General features: G+C 48.4%; 1 protein-coding gene across 10 annotated transcripts in view; it reads right to left on the bottom strand.

Annotated features, from left to right (window-relative positions):
- Window positions 1–18,399, bottom strand: part of DNAAF8 (dynein axonemal assembly factor 8) — a 105,388-nt gene that overhangs the window by 4,073 nt on the left and 82,916 nt on the right. For 7 of the 10 annotated variants that reach the window (XM_080556366.1, XM_080556367.1, XM_080556369.1 and 4 more), the window contains 6 exons: window positions 17,991–18,085; window positions 16,506–16,626; window positions 13,698–13,912; window positions 12,013–12,098; window positions 7,972–8,041; window positions 3,908–4,033 (listed from right to left, as the gene is read on the bottom strand). In XM_080556366.1, coding sequence (XP_080412492.1) covers window positions 3,956–4,033; window positions 7,972–8,041; window positions 12,013–12,098; window positions 13,698–13,912; window positions 16,506–16,626; window positions 17,991–18,085 — 665 coding nt within the window. In that variant the 3' untranslated portion in view covers window positions 3,908–3,955. Of the gene's footprint in view, window positions 1–2,091; window positions 4,034–7,971; window positions 8,042–12,012; window positions 12,099–13,697; window positions 13,913–16,505; window positions 16,627–17,990; window positions 18,086–18,399 lie in introns of those variants that run through there. The other 3 variants (XM_080556365.1, XM_080556363.1, XR_013939619.1) reach the window with 3 other exon arrangements.

The raw sequence follows: 18,399 nt of genomic DNA on the forward strand, positions 1-18,399 counted from the left end.
GGGGTGACCCACGGGCTCTGCCCGCCTCCCCGTTCTGCCCCGTAAATGCCATGGCGGTGATTCACTGGGGGAGGCTTAAACCTCCAGTTCACCCCAGCACCCGGCCCCAAGGCCGTGGGGGGAGCAGGGCTGTGGCTGTGCCGCCCCCAGCGCCGCGCAGGTCCCCGTCTTTCCTCTGCTGCCCGCAGGAGCAGCCGCAGCAGAAGGGAGGATGCAGGCAGCAAGCGAAGGCAGTGTCGTGTCCAACGCCTCCGGGGCCACATCTGCTGATAATGGAATGTGAAGCCAGTAGCAAGGGCAACCTAAAATAGCAAGATGCTGCTGCAAGCAGCAGAGCCCTGGCACGGCCGCGCAGCAGCCCCCAGCCCACCTCCGGAGCTGGTTGTGGGCCTCCGGAGCTGAGATCGGTGCCCAATTGCTCAGCTGTGCTGGTGCCACCCACAGGCAGGGCAGCAAGTCCCCGCACGCTGTCTGAGCAGTGATGGGAGACCTGCCGGGTGCTCTGCAGGGCTCACGTGCACAGGGCTGGAGCAGAAACTATTTGGGTGAATAAAAGTAAATGTTAAATAAAAGGAAGTCATTCTGGCCCAAATCAAATCCACACGCTTGTTTTAGGGGGTTGCCTCAGTTCCAGGTGTCACGTTTTCAATCCTGCTTCGTTCAGCTGAAGTAGGATGGAGAGGGGACACCAAAGTGAAATATCTGCAAGTTTTGTTCTGAGGTTATCCATTTTAATTTGGGTTCTTCCTTGTCATTTTACTTCGGGGGGCAGAAGAATCAGTTTGGTCACTTTGCAAAGCCCCCGAGCAGCTGCCAAACCTGCACGTGGTGGCTGAGAAGGGGTCAGCGTGGAGACATGGCCGCCTCGGCCCAGGGCCGAGGGGGACGCCACGAGCTAGAAACCCATGACACGAGCGCGGCTCTCTGCTGCCTGCGCCCACCCTGGCGGACACGCGCCCAGCACCTCCGCTCCCCTCAGCATGCCGATTTGCTCTGTGCTGCAGCAAAGGGCTCCCACGAGACCTCCTGAGCCCTCGGTGTGCAGCTCGCTGCTGTTCGCGGGTGCGCGCACCCACCGCGCAGCCCCGTCCCTTTGCCGGTATCACCAAAAGCCACTGTCACAAACCGAGCTCAGTCTGGGGACGTCGGCTTCTCGGGACGAATAAGCACGACGGAAGGAGACAGCGCGCAGGCACCCGATGGTACTGGGGGGTGTGGAGCTGCTCCATACCCCGAGGCACCCGCGTATCGCGGGGAGGTGACGACAGGGCTGGGGCACGCTGGGGAAACGGGAGATAGGCACAGGGCGCTGTGTTCCCATCTTCCTCATCACAGGCCCCTAAGGAGTTAACACCAAATGCCACCTACTGTATTTTCTCTCTCCTCCATTGAGGCAGCTCTGACACTGGCAGCAGAACAATGCTAAATTCTGATTAGCTCTGGTTTTCCAGCAAGAGGGGAGGCACGAGAGGGTGGGGAATTAATACTATTCTGCATAATTTTTAATCTAAATTCCATTTCTTTTCTTTTCTTTCTCTAGGAAGCAAACAATCTAGGGGGTTTTGTACTCAATTTCTTGCTTTCATAATCTAAATGAATTGTTTGCAAGTAGGAGCCAGCTGCAAAGCTGGCAATCTCAGATCAAATCTGCCTTTCTCCTAGTTCTAGCAGTCATTAATTTGCTCCTCAGCGCTGATTAGCTAATCCTGGCTGCCTTGTGGCAGTTTGCAGGAAAACGCCAGGCGAGCTGCGGCTCCGTTTGCCGGAGCTGACGGCGGGGCGACGGGATTGATTCCTGCAGGGCCCACGGTGCTCCGGGCTGTCAGCTCTCCGGAGAGGAGTGGGGAGCTCTGGGAGGAAAGGCTGGTGAGGTTATTTATGGAATCCTGGCATTTTGGAAATATCAGAGGATGATGCTTTCCCCTGCTCTGTGCAGGGCGTGCTAGTTTGTTACACCGAGACCAATTAGCTGGGCTTTAAAACTGGGATTGAAGACAGGGCTGCAGCGTCTCTCAAAAATCCGCAGGTGCTGCCCCATTTCTGCGATGTGGCTGGTGTGCCTGGGGGATGCGGCAGTGCCATGGGTGGGAAACTGAGGCACAGTCCTGGGGTGTCTGCAGATGGGGGCTGACAAAGAGCAAGCCTCCACGGTGGGGCTCTCTGGAAGGGGGTGAGGTACTGGGTGATTGTTGTGCCAGGCCCTGGTTTATTACGTGGCCTAATGCTGTTGCAGTCCCACGTGCTGGTGTGACAGCCGACTGGGCCAGGGGTGTCCCCAGGCGGGACATGGCCTCCCTGGGCTGACTGCTGCCGGTCACAGGAGCATCACCTCCTGACGTGTGAGTCCCCCAGGCTCAGGGAAAGGGGCTGTGCAGCTCCCCGTGATCCCATTTCTCAGTTTTTTTCAGATCGAATTCCCCAAGTGCTGGGGGTGGATCCTTTTAATTTTCATTTGTTTCAAGGCTGTACGTGGCTAATAAGCACGACAGGAGTGTGCCTGGAGTGCAGGAAAATGGCCTACTTAGCTGCAGGAGCAGAGCAGGCTTTTTGGTCACGCTGAGCCCTGGGGGCTCAGGGCACGTGATTTCTTGAGCTTCTCTTCAACAGACAGGCAGTGCCACCACAAAGCCCGAGCAGTCTCTGTCCAGGCAGAACGGCGCTGGGGAGCAGAGGCTTGCAGGGTACTCGCAGTCCTGACACCAAACTACTGCGTGAGGTCCGGGTAGGCAACCTGTCCTTGCCTCCCCGCCTCCAGCTGCCAGTGCAATCTCTCATCGCTGTGTAAACGTAGCTTAGAGAAGGGGAAGGACTGGGGCAGGGGTATCACCAGCCTGGGGAAGCAGAGCACGCAACGCCAGACCTCAAACTACTTTTGAACTTACTGGACACTTCCAGCCTGGTTTGGAAGGGGACAGAGATCTCAGAGGTGTTCTGTCTCACAATCTATGCGAGTGATGGCTGGGAGGAGGACTTGCACCAGGCTCTTGTGGAGGGAAAGGCTCTGCGTGGGACGGGCTCACCCTGCCAGCAGCAGCCAGAGGTGGCTGGCCAGCCAGCTGCATGCCACGCTGCATTAACACCACCTGGAGGTGACCCAGGGACTGTTGGTGCCACGACCGCGACATCTGCATGAGATGCACGTGCATTTGTTAAGTCTGCCTCAACGGGGCAGATGGGAACAAGAGGCCTGCTGGGCTGAGAAGTCTTCCCCAAAGGAGCTGAATTTGCCCAGAAGGTCCCCAGAAGACTGACAGTCTTTGCGTTAAAGCCGGCCACCTTGCCAGAGAGCTCACCGAAAGGACTCGGCAGAGGAGGCGTAGCACTAGATCAGCGTTTGCTGGGGCGCAAGGAACACGGGGCAGGGCTGAGCGCCCACGGGTGGGCAATGAGCTGGAGCTGGGCAGAGATGGCTGGTAACAGGGCTGCCAGAGCAGAGACAGCTTTTTATTTAATGGCTCTACCTGGTGTGCTCAGCTCTCCAGGGATCCAACCTTCCCTCCACCTATTTCCACGTTACTTACTGTGGTTTTATCTTTGGTTCAAAGACCACAGTAGCAGCAGAACATGGAGTCTTGTCTCTTGGGCCTGAGGAAGATGGGAGTCCCCAAGTGCCTGAGAGCCAGCAGCGAACCTCTGCCTCAGTGCTTGCCTCCTGATCTTTTTCCCAGCCAGAACACTCCGAACCTTGCTCCACAAATGCAAGCAGATTGCCTGAGAATGCACTCCGCTAGAAAGCACAGCTACAGTTCAGAAAGATTTGTTCCTGGGCACTGATTCTTCCTCCCACAAATCTCATTTATCTTACTGATGCTAATACCATGCTTCAGCCTTGGTTTTAATGACAAACAAATCTTAGTACTCTTGGAGGCTGGGAGCCCCCTTGGTGTCCGTCTGCACAGATACCCACCACAATGGCATCCACCCCTGTGCTGCTTGGCGGCGCTGACCGTCTTGGCTAGCAGTCCTGGGATTCAATGCGGTGGATGCTGTCAGACGTCAGGGAGTCAAAAAGACAACAGAGCAGCTCTTTAGCCTGCGGAGAAAAGAAGGAAGGTATTGGGCGTAAGCGGTGATTTCTGTGCATTGCAAAGAAACTTCTTTTCAGAGGTAGGTTTCCTGTGCATGGCGCAGGCAGGCAGCATAGTGAGGGGATTTACCATGTAGCGGTGTTGTGGATTGAATTAATCCCTGCACAGAGGTAGCTACGAGCATCCCACAGCAGGAAATGTCTGCTGGTTGTTACAACTGCTTGGCCATTCTCAAGATCCACATTTTCAGGAAATTGAAAACGAGTATCACGTGAAGTGCCAAGTGGGACTCCCCACTCCAAATCTGACTCCCTCCCCCTGGCTGCTTCTGCCTCACCTTCCCAAATCTCACCCCTGGAATCACAGAACGTCCCGAGCTGGAAGGGACCCACAAGGATCATTGAGACCAACCCCTGACTCCACACAGAACGACCCAAAAACCTGACCCGATGTCTGGCAGCGCTGTCCAAATGCTCCTTGAACTCCTGCAGGCTCAGTTCCCTGACCATGTCCCTGGGGGGCCTGTCCCAGTGCCCGACCACCCTCTGGGTGCAGAACCTTTCCCTAACACCCAGTCTGACCCTCCCCTGTCCCAGCTCCATGCCGTTCCCTCGGGTCCTGTCGCTGTCCCCAGAGAGCAGAGCTCAGCGCCTGCCCCTCTGCTCCCCTTGTGAGGAAGCTGCAGGCCGCCATGAGGCCTCCCCTCGGCCTGCTCTGCTCTGGGCTGAACGAACCGAGGGACCTCAGCCACTCCTCATATACCTTGCCCTCTAGACCTTTCACCATATTTGTAGCCCTCCTTTGGATGCTCTCTGATATTTTACGCCCTTCTCATACTGTGGTGCCCAAACCTGCACGCAGTGCTCGGGGTAAGGCCACACCAAGCAGAGCAGAGCAGGACGAACACTCCCTGACCGGTGCAGTGCTGGCCTCAGTGCACCCCAGGACACAGTCAGCCCTCCTGGCTGCCAGGGCACGCTGCTGGCTCAGGCTCAACTTGCTGTCAACCACAGCCCCCAGATCCCTCTTCTGCAGGGCTGCTCTCCAGCCTCTCATCCCCCAGTCTGCACGTACAGCCAGGGTTGCCCCTTCCCAGGTGCAGAATTTGGCACTTGCTCTTGTTAAACTTCATGCTGTTAGTTCATGTCGTCCTGCACAGCTCTTTGGCATGGTGGCTTCAGAGATAAGGTGGCCAGCTTAGCAGCAAGACCTATGTGACCTGCCTGTCGTTCTGACTGTGCTGCTGAACAGCATGTTCCCCCATAGCATTAAACAAGCCATGCTGACAGTCCACCCCATGCAGCCCTTGCATCCTCCTCCTGCCACTACTCTGCCTCTCCTCAAAGCTGCTTTTAGGACTCTTATAGGACTGCAGCCCTCCTGCCGAGGGGCTCAGGATTGTGCCAAGAGTGCCCAGGATGTGTTTTGCCTGTGTTGCTCTGCTCCACTCCCAGGTTTTGGCTGTCTCTAAAGGGAGGGAGGTGCTGGTAGCTGCTGACATCTGCTTGAGGGCTCCAGGGAGAGCAGAGGGATTAGCACTCCCTGTCAGCAGAGGCTCAAACACACATCCGTGGGCTGCTGCTGAGGAATGCGCAGAGACCCTGCTGTCTCCTCTTCTGACCCACTAATGGTGGCAGGTCAGTGACGTACTGCACCACCGCTGAGGGACAGCCACCCTGGCCTCATGGCCTTGTCCCAGCTGCAGTACAGGGAGCTGCATGCAAGGAGAAACTCTGCCAAGCCACAGGACATCTGAGTCCTGAGGTATCGTAATGCTGTTTGAACACAGCACTCCTTGACTGCTCTGTTCTCTGGAGAGATTCCAGCCCTGTCCAGATGCGGGGACAGCTGAGACCATGTCACAGAGGCCCACTGGAAATTCCAGCCCCTAATGGTGACACCAACAAAAAGTGGCTCTGTCACTTCCAGATGTGTGGTCTGTGTGTGCTGAGATAAGCTTGTGTGGGGAGCAGGCATCTGCAGGGACACTGCATGAGGATAAGGCACTTCCAAAGCGTGAATTCATCTGTTCCTAAGGTCAATGTTTCAAATAGGGCAGATGAAACGTGCTATAAAAATGCTTGCTTCTCTCAGCAGCTACAGAAGGAGGCAAGACAACTAGCCCAGACACAGATTTCAGCACTGAAACAGTCCGCATTTGGAAATCTGAATTCTCATCCCATTGCCTAGTCCCAAATCACACAGGGAGCAAGTATGAAATTCCTTTTCACTTCCATGGCTTGACTCCACCAGTGAACAATACAGCTATGCTCAAACCGTAAGGATTTGAAATCCATGTTCACTTAACCCTCTTGAACTTTGCCTGATATCATGTTGATGCTCATTAGCTTTGACCTGGAAAGCCTAGCTGACATTTCATAAACTCATTAGCACGAGATCAGAGGATCAAACATGGTTTCTAGGGACATCCTTTGAGTTACAATTACTCCCCAGTGAGCTTGCTCCTCAGATCTTGCTCTGTGATTTCTAAACCCACCCTGAACTATGGAGCAAAAGGCCTCTTTGAAAATAAACACCACTTGCTGCTGTGCTTCTTGCAACCCACGCTGAGAAGTGCTGCAGCCACCACTGTCCCAGGGCTAGACGTGTGGTCTAAGCTCTGAACTGCTGTGAATAGCCCCTGCTTCCAGCAATGCCAGAGGGATTTGATTCAGCGGCCCAGACTGCTAAAAGCAGGGAAAAGGGCTGAGCGTATTTGCTTTTTATCTTATCTATCACAGAAAGTACTATAAACCTCGTTCTGATAGGCTGATTCTCCATGGCCGTGAAGCAGAAAGGATTTTGTGTCAGCCAGAGATATGCAATGTCCTTTTCAAAGCAAATCAGAAGCCAGCCTGGACTGGCTGCCCTGTCACATTACTTGGCAACAGACGGGCACCCTGGCAGCAGTACGCGCTGTGCTATGACAGCCTTGCAGCTATCGCAGAGTTGTGCAGGCAGACCTTCCAGGCACTGCAGCACATACAATCCCAGCTAAACCCAGGGAGAAGCTCGCTGCGCCTTAGAGAAAGCTGCTGAAAACAGCAGCTGTGAGACTTTTGGGAAGTTTGGGGTAGTCTTGCTTGTGTTACAGGCAGGAACGCAGACTTCAAAGAGGGCTCTGTGTCTTTTAAGGTTCAATCCTTGGAGCACTGGTACTGAAGGCAGCAGCTCTGCAACATTATAGGAAGTTACAAACACATCTAACTCTCTTAGATGAGACCAAAAGGGATCCACAGGAGAGGCTTGCCTACTTGCTACCCTTTCTCATTCTCCCAAATTCTTTTTCTACCTCCTAGTCCTAACTCTTCAGGTACTGCCTTCTGTATTTGTTTCATACTAACCTTTGATGATTACAGACAGAATTTTAAAGATATTTGTTTGGTTTATTTCCATTAAGTGCTCAAATGTCTTTAAAAACTGGGAACTTAGTGCTTCCTTTCTCGGGGGGAACTACTGAGAGAAGACTCAGCCAGCCCATCCGTGGAATGGCTAATGGTTTAGTTTCTCATTTTCCATTTGGATTGGGCTTCTGAAACATGACTTCTAGAACATAGGACACGTGACAGCTTGGCAGTAGGGCTGAAGGAACATTTTCTGTCTTATTTTTGATGAAATATCGCAGATATCTTACTAAGTGTTGATTCTTCATAAAAAAAGTAACTGACATCTACAGAAAATATTGAATTTTTATCAAAATCTCCAAATATTTTGATTCAAAGTAGTGCTGCTGGTGTAATGTGGAAGACAGTCTGACGGGCTTTTGGTCCTACCTGCCATCATGCACTGAGCTCTCAGTACAAGCCAAGGCTTGGGGCTGTCATGAAGCAACATTTATGTCTCACACAAGTTGAAATTTTCTTTTAAAATTCAATCGATTTGGACAAGTTTCATTCACCACAGGAGCACAAAAGAACATATATTTGTATTATAAACTACTTGCCTGTTTCTCATTTTGGGGATAAAGGAGATGCTGTGCAGTGTCCAGTAGCGACTGCTTCTGCCAACAGACACTGGGGGTAAAGAAAAAGAGAAGCCAGTGTTACTTCGCCATCTAAGCTGTCGGAGACTGCTGATGACCTAGCTTTAAGGAGAGCTATGCTTAGTGCCAGCAGCTCTGGCCATGTGCATCTGTTACTGAACTTCTTTACACAGACAAATCCTGGGTTTTACAAAGCTTTGTATAAATGGATTTGGATTCTTAAAATGTAAGCCTCCAAACAAACAGTAATGACCTGTTGCATAATGGGGTCTCTAGGGCAGTGGGAAATGCACATACATCTAGATATTTAAGGTCTCTGCAACGGCGTTTTTCTCAACTAATATAATCTCTGTGTTTTTCCAAAAACCTAGGACTTTCTAACCTGCCTTTGACAACAGGTCTGCTTCACTAGACCTTGTTTTGCTTGGTCTCCCTCAAGCCACATGAGTTGACCACAAGACACAGGCAAGAGAGATTTAAAGGCAAGATACAAATTTCAAAATTGCCTTTTTAACTAACTCCATGCACAGGCAGAGTCTTCAGCTTCTGGAACCACTCGCTACTGCCATATCCAGGTATTGTGCTTGGCAACAGTTTTCCCTTCAGTGGTTTTCAACAGCTCCAGGATTTTACATCTCGTGCGTTCATCTTTTGATTTCTACACCTCCTTTCCCTCCAAAGCCTCCAGAGATGAGCTTCCTATAGGGATAACATCACTCCCTGCTAACAGCAATTAACATTTGGTAAGAATGTTTCATCAGACAGAATAACATCCAGCTAAGTTCCTTAACACTTGGTGTTTGTTCTGATTGCACTGCATTATCTAAAAACGGGAAGGTATAGGGTCTAGTCTGCACTCTGATTTTCTTCCAATATTGCTACGTTTTCTGTGAGCTCTGGTCAAACACTGCTTGCTGAGTTCCACACGTTGTTAACTAGACGAATTTCTAAAAACCCTACACAACATAGTTAGGTCCTAACAACCTTAGGAGCACCTCAAAGTACTTTTTAAAAGCTCAAATAACCATACAGGAGTAGTTTCTAGCATGGTCACTATAAAATATGTATCACTTATTACAGAACTAAATCTAGTTTGTCACGCATAAAAAGCGGAGCACGCCTTTCTTCTAGTAGTTGCTTTGAATCTACTTGTAAATTCTTCCCTCGGCCACCCTGCAGCTAGGAAGCCTGGCTTTAAAAACAAGTTACGACAGGATAAATTCAAACGTTATATATATATTGGAGATCTCGGCAACTGGATGCTAACAGAAGAAGAAAGATGTCTCACATCATTTTTCTTTGTCTGTGTGTCACTTCCTTCTCCTGATTCTCCCCCATCCCAGTCCCCACTGCTCCTAGGCTGTGCTTCAGCTTCCCCTCACCTCTTCCAAACACTTACATCACTCTGCCCTGTGAATTACCCTTGGCACCCTCCCAGATTCTTACTTTGGCTCTGTTCTTTGCAGTCAGCCAATCTCACGGGCTGCTTTTGTGCCCCCACCTGCATAAATTTTGTCCCCTTCTCTGTTCTTCCTGCCCTTTGGATCAGAACTAATCCATTTATAGACATCCAGAGAACAGAGCGCACAGGGTGGGCACTGCTGCTGAACACTAACCACTACACAGTTATGAGGATCTGTGTCTGTCTTTAAGGCAACTGCTCTGCACAGCACATCCTCCAGTGACTGAATGTCTCCTTGATGTGCCACTGATAGAGCTGGCTTAGGAAAGTTTTAATATGCTCTGAACTAAGAGCAGTTACACTGGCAGAGCCTGCATTGTTCCTCCCAATACCTGACTCCTCCTCCTTATCACAGCCCATCTCTGACATCATGTCCAGGCTTTCATACAGATGGCAATGTTTTCCCCATGGCACAGAGCCTAAGTGATGTGGCTCAGCTGTGAATCAGCTCCCGGGTCCACAAAACAATCTCTTACACCCTGGTGCTTCAGCAATGCAGCTGAAATGCAGGCCAGAGCCCGTGCAGGTAGTGGAATCCCGGCCTGCTGCAGTAAGGGTGAGATAAATACACAGCAACCTGTTCAGTGCAAGAGAGGTCACGTGGTTCCTGCTGATGGAGCCGTAAGTGTAATTAACCTCAGATGTTATTTTGAAATGTTTATAAACTAGGCAATGAAGATGCCTTAGCATGAAGTGTCCTTATGAGACACTAGCTCAGACTGGCTGCGTTTTCAAAGATATTTGCAAAGTTGATTTTAAACAGTATGATAGCTTATGGTAGAGTAAGCTTACCTGTTGGCTTAAGATGGTCTACCCAAAGATCAATGCCTCTCCACCTCCCCAACCTTAGGCAACACTTTGCTGCCCCTCCCTTCCACATACATCATTGATCATGAAGAAAAATATTATTCTTGTAGAGCAAGTTTTAAATGGCTGCAGGATCACCAGTTCTGGCACCAGGGCTAAAGGCAGAGCAGATCCTGCCATTTGGGAGTGCCTCTGTGATTTATGCACGTCTGTTTTGCAGTTTGGCAAGGACGTTTATGTGCTGTACAGGCAGCCATACAGGATGAGGGACACAGCTGAGACTGGCCTTGTCCACATCTATTCCTCCCCACTTCCCTCTCAGCCCCTGGGCTCACTGTGAGTGGTAGTGAGAAGCCACTGTGATGTCTGCTCTGTGGGTGCTGCCTCCAGACTGGCAATCTTAAAACACATCAAGTTAAACCTACAGAAGGGGGGAGCACTGTGTTACAGATTGTGTTATGCAGTGCCCAGACTCTGAAAGTCTTGGGAAAAAAAAAAATAGGGGGAGATGCTGTATCGGCTTCCAGCCCTGCTGATGGTCACTCTCCCAGAACCCCCTTCAGCGGTGATCTTTGGGGCTCCTGATAGCTCACTTTTTCCTATAAAGCAGGAAAAGGGTGGAAGGAAACTCACTTGAAAGATCAGTTGCTCTTTGTTTCCCCTTAGTGCTGTACATTGTTGGATGGAAGATTTAGGATGTGGCTCCCTAGGGTGGGATTTTAAACCAATAGGAGCAATATCCAAATTTTGCCATTAGCTTAACAGCATATTTGAAAATATGCTAAGAAATTTGTTCCACCTACCCTTCCCAAGTGCAGCCTTGTGGCTGAGCACCATAAAATTAGATCAAAGTATGAGAACTCCAAGATGTCTACCAATTCAAATGTTTGGATTTGATCACCTCGATGCTTGTAAACTCCAGCATCCTTGAATTCTTATTCCTGCCCATTGACAGTGTCTGGAAATCCTCCTGATGGAACAGCCAAAGTCATGGCAGCCTTAGTGGTGCGGCTGCTGGACTGCTCTATACTGATTGTGTCAGAAAACAGATTTTCTTGGCTTTCTTTCCCAGAGGAAACCATGTGCGTGAACTACACATCGCATTGCCAAATACCACCCCCTGCGCAAGGAAACTTTCCCTCTGGGAGACAGTGGGTTAATTGGCCTGATAATCATTCTATTTCGCTAATCAGTCCCTGTAGAGGGGTTCTGTTTGTTTTATCAGGCCTGTAAATCCTCTACCCAGCATTTCTGGTGATTTATTTAAGAGGCTGATTTTTGATTCTGCTCTGGTGTTTATTTTAAGCATTTTTTTTCATAACAAACACAGAATCTGCTAAGATATTTCTCCTAGGAATTCTATTGATTCAGCAGGTCTATTCCCAATGTGAGCCCTTATTTTAGAGAATTCCCTGTATTTGTGGAACAATGTTTCCAAGTCTTACAGACACTCCAAGTCCTTAACAAACAACACAACTCAGTATTTAACATCCTGAGTATGGGACACATGGACTTGAGACTAAGGAATGCTCTGAGATGTCAATAGATTAAAAACAACACAGCTTAGGATGAACACATTGCCTTTGAGTGGTACCTAACATCATGTGAGTCTAAACCACAAGAGAATTACAAAAATGAAGGTCAGCTGTCCTTGTTCAGATCACACACACTCTGGTAGAGAGTTGAGACGGTGGTGAAAAAGTGCTGCTAAAGTGATATTGTTCCTCACTTACCTGTCCAGCAGGGAGTCGAAGCAAATGACCGCATTGTCTCGCTCTGCCGCTAACACCAGACACAAACCGTCCGTTAAAAGGGAACACTAAGGGAAGGAAGAACAGAGCTTTGGGTTGCTATCCACTTAAATAAGTCTGTAAGCCTCACTGATGAGCTGCTGACAGCACAGATAACTGGTTGTGTGCTGTGTGAGGGCAGGAAAGACACAGAGACAGATTCTTTCAAACTGAAAGAATATCACGTCTGAACTGTTAGTTAACCCATTCCTATGGCATGCTATTATTCCTGTTCTCATCCCTCGGAGTGAAAATAAGCAGGTTGCTTAGGTGTATTATTCCATCACTAAGTCTGCTGGAAGCAGGAATACGCAGATAACCGTAAATGTTTGAGATACTGTAGCAGAAACACTCATTACTTGAAGGAGCCCATCTTCCTTCTGGCAAGGGAACACAAATGCTGTAAGGTTCACCTTTGGCTCAGCAGTGCCAGACCCTCCTGGAGACATGCCAGCTCTGCCCAGAGTAATTCATCTCCAACAGGAGGAAGCGTTTCCATCGCCAGGAGAGCAGTGCCACTGCCGTGGCTCTCCTTCCCACACGCTGATTCGCTTTGTCCTTCCTAAAGAGCTCTGCACATTCCTGCGCGCAGAGGGATGGCATCCTCAGGGGAACCACAGGAGAAGAAAGTAGTGCTTAGACTAATTGGATGCTAGATGTAATTGCTATTCTGTACAGATGTACTTCAAAGGGATGCTGTCAGTTCAAAAAATCACAACCTAAAAAGATCTTACCTGCTCTTATTACAGGTAACACCTAAGACTCTCATAAGAACTGAAGGGATAGGAACACAAATGTTTGTCTGTATTTTTTTCACAGGAACTGCTGTGTGCCTCTAACAGCCCTTTGTTGATAACTACTTCCAGGATAAGTAGTTTTCCTTGTTGTTTACTCTCTGCTCCTAACAGCACTTTCTTGTGTATTCCACCTTACTGCTTTTCCTCTAGCAAGGTTCCTGAAATGCTGGTTTTATCCTACATCAAGTACAAAGAGAAAAACTGTTCAGGCACAATGCTGCACTGATGTAAAGTGATGTATTGGCTCACCCCAGAAGCATATCTTGTGCTTACACCCTGTGAGCACTTGCTTAAACCCAATGCTGGACTGTGGCTTGAGTTGTCATCACCAGCAGAATGAGACACAAAATGAAATCTCTGCCCAGAACTCCAGGGCACCATCCAAAAAGTGGAAGGGTTATTTAGCATCGTAGAAGAGGATTAATGGGGTGTGATTACAGAAAGGAAAATAGAAAATGCTGTGTTCTGTCTTGTTCTTCCAGATAAATACAGCAGAACGTACATAATAGCAGCAACTGCCCACTGATAGGTGAATGGAATAAAATGTGTAGTGGGGATGAACCATTCACAGTAAGGATATGTTTGAACATAACAATGTCAAGTTTAGGTGTCAGCGAGCTAATGGAGATAGAGGAACACAAGGTAGGGACGAGCTAGCAAGGCACGCTGCCCAAATTACTTACCAGCTTATTAGAGACCAGATTGCAGTGCTCTGCTAATGCTGCTAGCAAAGCTAGTCTGCCCAGAGCTAGCCCGGACAGCTTAGCACAGCACTGCATCAAATGACTCTTCCACAGGGAAAGAAGCAAAACAACTCCAGCTGTTTCATACCTTTGCTGCAACACTGCACTTTGCCCTGCTTAGTATCTCAGAGATGCAATGAGCTTGTGGTGCGTCCAGGACAGTGAGGCGTACTCCAGTCATTGTGAAATCTTTGCCAATAAGCTGATCAAGCAGTTCAACATAAGGTGGGTCTGACCCCCGAAGGATGATCCCAGGCAAGACGAGGCAAGTGGTTTGGCAGAGGTTATCAAGCAACGGCCGATCTGATGGGAAAAGATCAAAACACAACAGATGCTTGCTTTATACCTACCCCCACCAACTGCTAGCCCTCTAAGTAATTCTTCCCTGCCACATACAAGTAACTGGAAGATCAGAGGCACTCAGGCATTGTTATATCATTTGGGATGTTCACAGATGTGATTGCTCATCCCAAACTGTCAAACTGCTGTATGCCTGCGTGTATGTATCTGGAGATCACAAGACAGCAGTTGTGACCCCATTTCAGGAGTCAGACAAGGACAGCTGCTGGTTTGCTACAGGAGATACTATTCCATTTAATTTCTTCCAAGCAAAGAAATCTGTTAATCCAGCTGCTTTTATAATCCAAAATGTAATTCTCAGCAACATACATAAGATTTAATGTATTTCATATTTTCCCCATGATAAATCCGTCTGTCCATTAGGCAGAGCTTTGTGGTAATTGCAGAAAGGAGGTTTCTTTGTGTGCAAGAGCTACCTCTAGCGTTTAAGATGAGACCATAAAGTGAATGATGTGTCTGGTTTGCTGGCGGCGCTTACTATATCGTGCCTGACAGTTCAGAGATCACGTGTACTTGCTTTTCCAGGACAGTAACTCTTTGAAAAACATTTTCTGAGACGCAGACACATCAGGGCTGTACATTAATTTTCCTTCCACTCTGCTTAGACATCTTCAAAGCAAAGAGATTTCCTTATGAAGCAGGAAATTGGGGGCACATATTTTGAGATTTGCTCCCAAGACTGAGCCATACAAAACTTGCAGAATACCTGTGCTCTCTCCACAACTAGCTCTCTATTGTTATTATTATTAACTTGCAAGCTAGGCTAAAATCAAGAAGTGCTTCAGTCACAACAAAACCGTGCTTCAGGCCTCGTCCTTTTCCAGGGTGCAGTTAAGCTGTTGGGGGAAATACTCTGCTTGTCAGCCATAGCAGCATGGAATAGTTTGGATGGGGAACACCTGCAAGTCCCCTCTCACTGCAGCTTTGTCCTCTGAACAGAGCTTGAGCCAACACATCCCGCAGGAAACACAACACAAGATGTGGTGACATCTCTGCAGCCATCCAGACGAGAAGGTCAGGCAGCTACATGCAGAACAGCCTGGTCATTCCCCCAGAAGCTGCTATTAAATACACACAGTTGCCAATCTCTTATTTCAGGGCTCATATAACGGCTTGGGAATGTCAGTAATGTTGTGAGACAGGCCTCACCCCTCACCCCAGCCAACAGTTAAATCTAAAATGTTCATGTAGTCAATTTCTGATGCATTAGCATGCAACATAAAAAAAGGAGCTTGCCTGAGGAGATAGGGCCTTACACGTGATTTTTGTCATTTTCATGAAGAATGTGTAGGGCACTGTCCAAGGTCAACATAAGACAATGGAAAGAATCCGTTGATAATGACCTTGGGAAAATTTCTCCTTCAGAGACCCCCTACACAAAGAAACCTGGTGCCTACCAAGCACCTTTGCTCTCATTAAGGCAAAGGTCTTGACTTACCACCATCATCCTTGCACTTCTACGTGTGCTGTCTTGTGAACCTGCTGGTATGGGGCCAGAAGTCCCACATCAGTAAGGGTTTAAGATAGGAAATAAGCATCTGTATATCCGCAGCATTTTTATCATGCTCTTCTGCCAGTCCACAACAATGTTGTGGTTTTACTGCTGGGGTTAACTGCAGCAATCAGTTGCAGTGCAGGAACATTTTTTTCAGCTGCCCACCCTCCTGCTTGCTGGTCACATTGGAACTCAAGCTACAGGAATGAGAACGACCTGATTCCAAACATGCCTGCTCCCCAGCGAATACCACAGGGATACTTTACCTGGTCACTGCTTGGTTATAAAAGCTTGGGATTGGTCCACAAACATCCATGTGTGAGTTACATCTCCTGACATAAAAGGCACAGCATCACAGCCTGTGTTGTACACATGCAATCAAGTACAATCAGCAGAAAAGACCCAGGGCAACCATAGGCATCTGAGGGCACTGACAGGCTTGCTGAAGATCTGACTTCAGAACAAATTCAGACCAGCACTAACTGGAAGTCATTTTGAGCTGGCAGCTGTTCAGCAGCTAGTGGGAACTGAATGAGATCTCAGTCCAGTTCCCAAGAGATAGATGTCTACACTGCCAAAAGCACTCCCTGCATAAATTGCTACCTATCTACGTACAGAACAAAAGGTCTCACGATTGCCCATCACGATGGCATCTCGGTCTCTCCTGTGGCAAGCTCTGAATGGGCACGCAAACCACTGTGGCCAAGCTGGTGTTGAAACATATTGCAAAAGTCCAGCAGAAAAAAAGTTCACCGTTTCTTACGTTATCTGTGTTGACAGTGCTTTTTCTTCTGCTGGTGACAAAGTCAGCACTTCTGAACAGCCCTATATTTAAGCACAGGAAAGCACTGGCAGTGGCAAGACCTGGCAGGTAAACAGTTAAATGGCCGGACTCCACTGGAGCTGCTCTTTGCAGCTCAGTTGTCTCTCCTTTCTGAAAGGACATCAATACCAAATCTTGCTGTCACCAGATGGTTTGTCTTGCTGTCCAATTAATCAATAACAGTCTCAATCTATATCAAGAGTTACGCGTTTCCTTACCAAGATCGCATGGTTGCCCAGAGCCCAATAAATTGAGTCGCCCTCCTGTTTCATGTTTTATGATTCTGCGCTGCTTGTTGATTTCCAAACCAACTATGGGGTCACGTTTCAGGTTATAGATCTGCAGGAGGGAAGGGAAGGAGATAGAGGCAAGTCATGTGAACATTGTTACCTAATCTGTAAGGATAACTCTTCTTAAGTATTGATTCAGCCAAGCTGTGAAGCTTTTGTTGGTGTTCTGTACTCCTATAATTGCCAGCCTAGAAAACACCTGGTTGTCTGGAAATAAAAGAACATTTTGTATGCATTCTTTCTTATTGGGGCTTAATTAAGTACAGCATTTTTTTTATCCTTTTAAAGGTCTTGCATCCAGACACCTCTGTTCCCAGCTCTTCAAGGCCAGAAGCTCGAAGACTCCGAGTAGCCAACATCTTTACCCAGTGACACTCCAGTGTGTAGCAGCCCCCTTCTGTCTCTGAGTGAATCAGCACATCCATGTGTCCCAGCACAGTGTAGCCTTGCTATTCCGGACTGAGTCACAGAGGGAGGACATACACATAGTGAAGCACTTTGAAGATCCGGCCAGCTACTTGTAGTTCTAGAGCTAAACTCCTTGGACTGACTTGGTTGGGTCACCTCTGTGCCATGAGGACATCAGTCAAAAATTTCCATCCCTTTGATGGGCATAACCCATCATTTCAAACTCTTTGGTTTTGAGAAGAAACCGGTCAGGGTGGAAACAACATACAAAACTAGCTGAAAAGGAAAGACTTATTGTTTCATTTTAGCCACTGGCAAATTACGGTGGTTTGAATCAGAGACCAGCACTGACGCAGTGTGAAGGGCCAGATGAGCAGAAGCCGTCCATGCCAGTACCGGTAGGCTTCTCAGCACTACCTACAATACAAGCCAAGAGGCAAGAATCCACTCTTTCCCGTGCTGTGGACCAGTACCTCTGGGGGACAGCACCCTTTTCACACACATGTGGCAGTGCTCCATGCTGTGAGCACGTATGCACTCTGGGGGACACATTCAGCAATCGGTGAGTTATATCATCAGCTGTCCTGCTTCATTCTCAGTTCCTGAACACTACGTGAGAAAACCTGGTAACAGTCAGCCTCTGGCCAGCTGTGTCTCAGCAATCACCAGTGATGCTGCTTCCCCATGACCTGCTTCCAAAGTTACGTTGGCTCGGTATGGGAAGTTTGCTTCTAAAGCATCAGTCCTGAGCCCTCCTGAATTTACAGCACAGGTCACCGAACAAACGTATCTGAAAAAGCACTTTTCCACTGAGACTGTCTGGGTCAATACAAAGTTAGCACATTGTGACAGGGACATTCACAGGAGAAGAAAATCTCAGCAGCTGGTGAAACACAGCAAGAAAGCATTATCTACAGTGTAAGGGGAAGGAAGTCAGGGGATAGCAGGACCAAAGCCACTGCTCTGACACAACAGGACACTTTTCAGGAAAGGGCAGAATCCTACCTCTTCCTCCTCTAATGTCTGACACTCGGCGCAGCACAGCCCTTCTGGGAAAAACAGCTTCATATCCCGGACAGCTATTTGATAGGATTTGGAGCCTGAGAGATAAATACAATGAGAAGATTCTCTCAGACCATGAATTAAACATTCTCTGGACTCACACTCATCTTCCTGAGAGATTGATGATGTGCAACTTACTGAAGTAATTGCTTTAAAGGCCAGCTGTTCCGTACAGTAATAGCAAACATTTAAAACCATTATATTTAGAATAGTTTCATTGCCTTCTTGGTATTTTGATTCTGCTCTATTATCACACAGCTTGTTCTACATGTAAACAAGACTCCTTTTTCCTCACACTGTAGTCAAGGGAATCATGTTAAAGAGCCTGTGAAACTCTTCAATACTAGCTCTA

This window comes from Anser brachyrhynchus, assembly GCF_964034855.1.
Source record: "Anser brachyrhynchus genome assembly, chromosome: 15".
NCBI lineage: Eukaryota > Metazoa > Chordata > Aves > Anseriformes > Anatidae > Anser > Anser brachyrhynchus.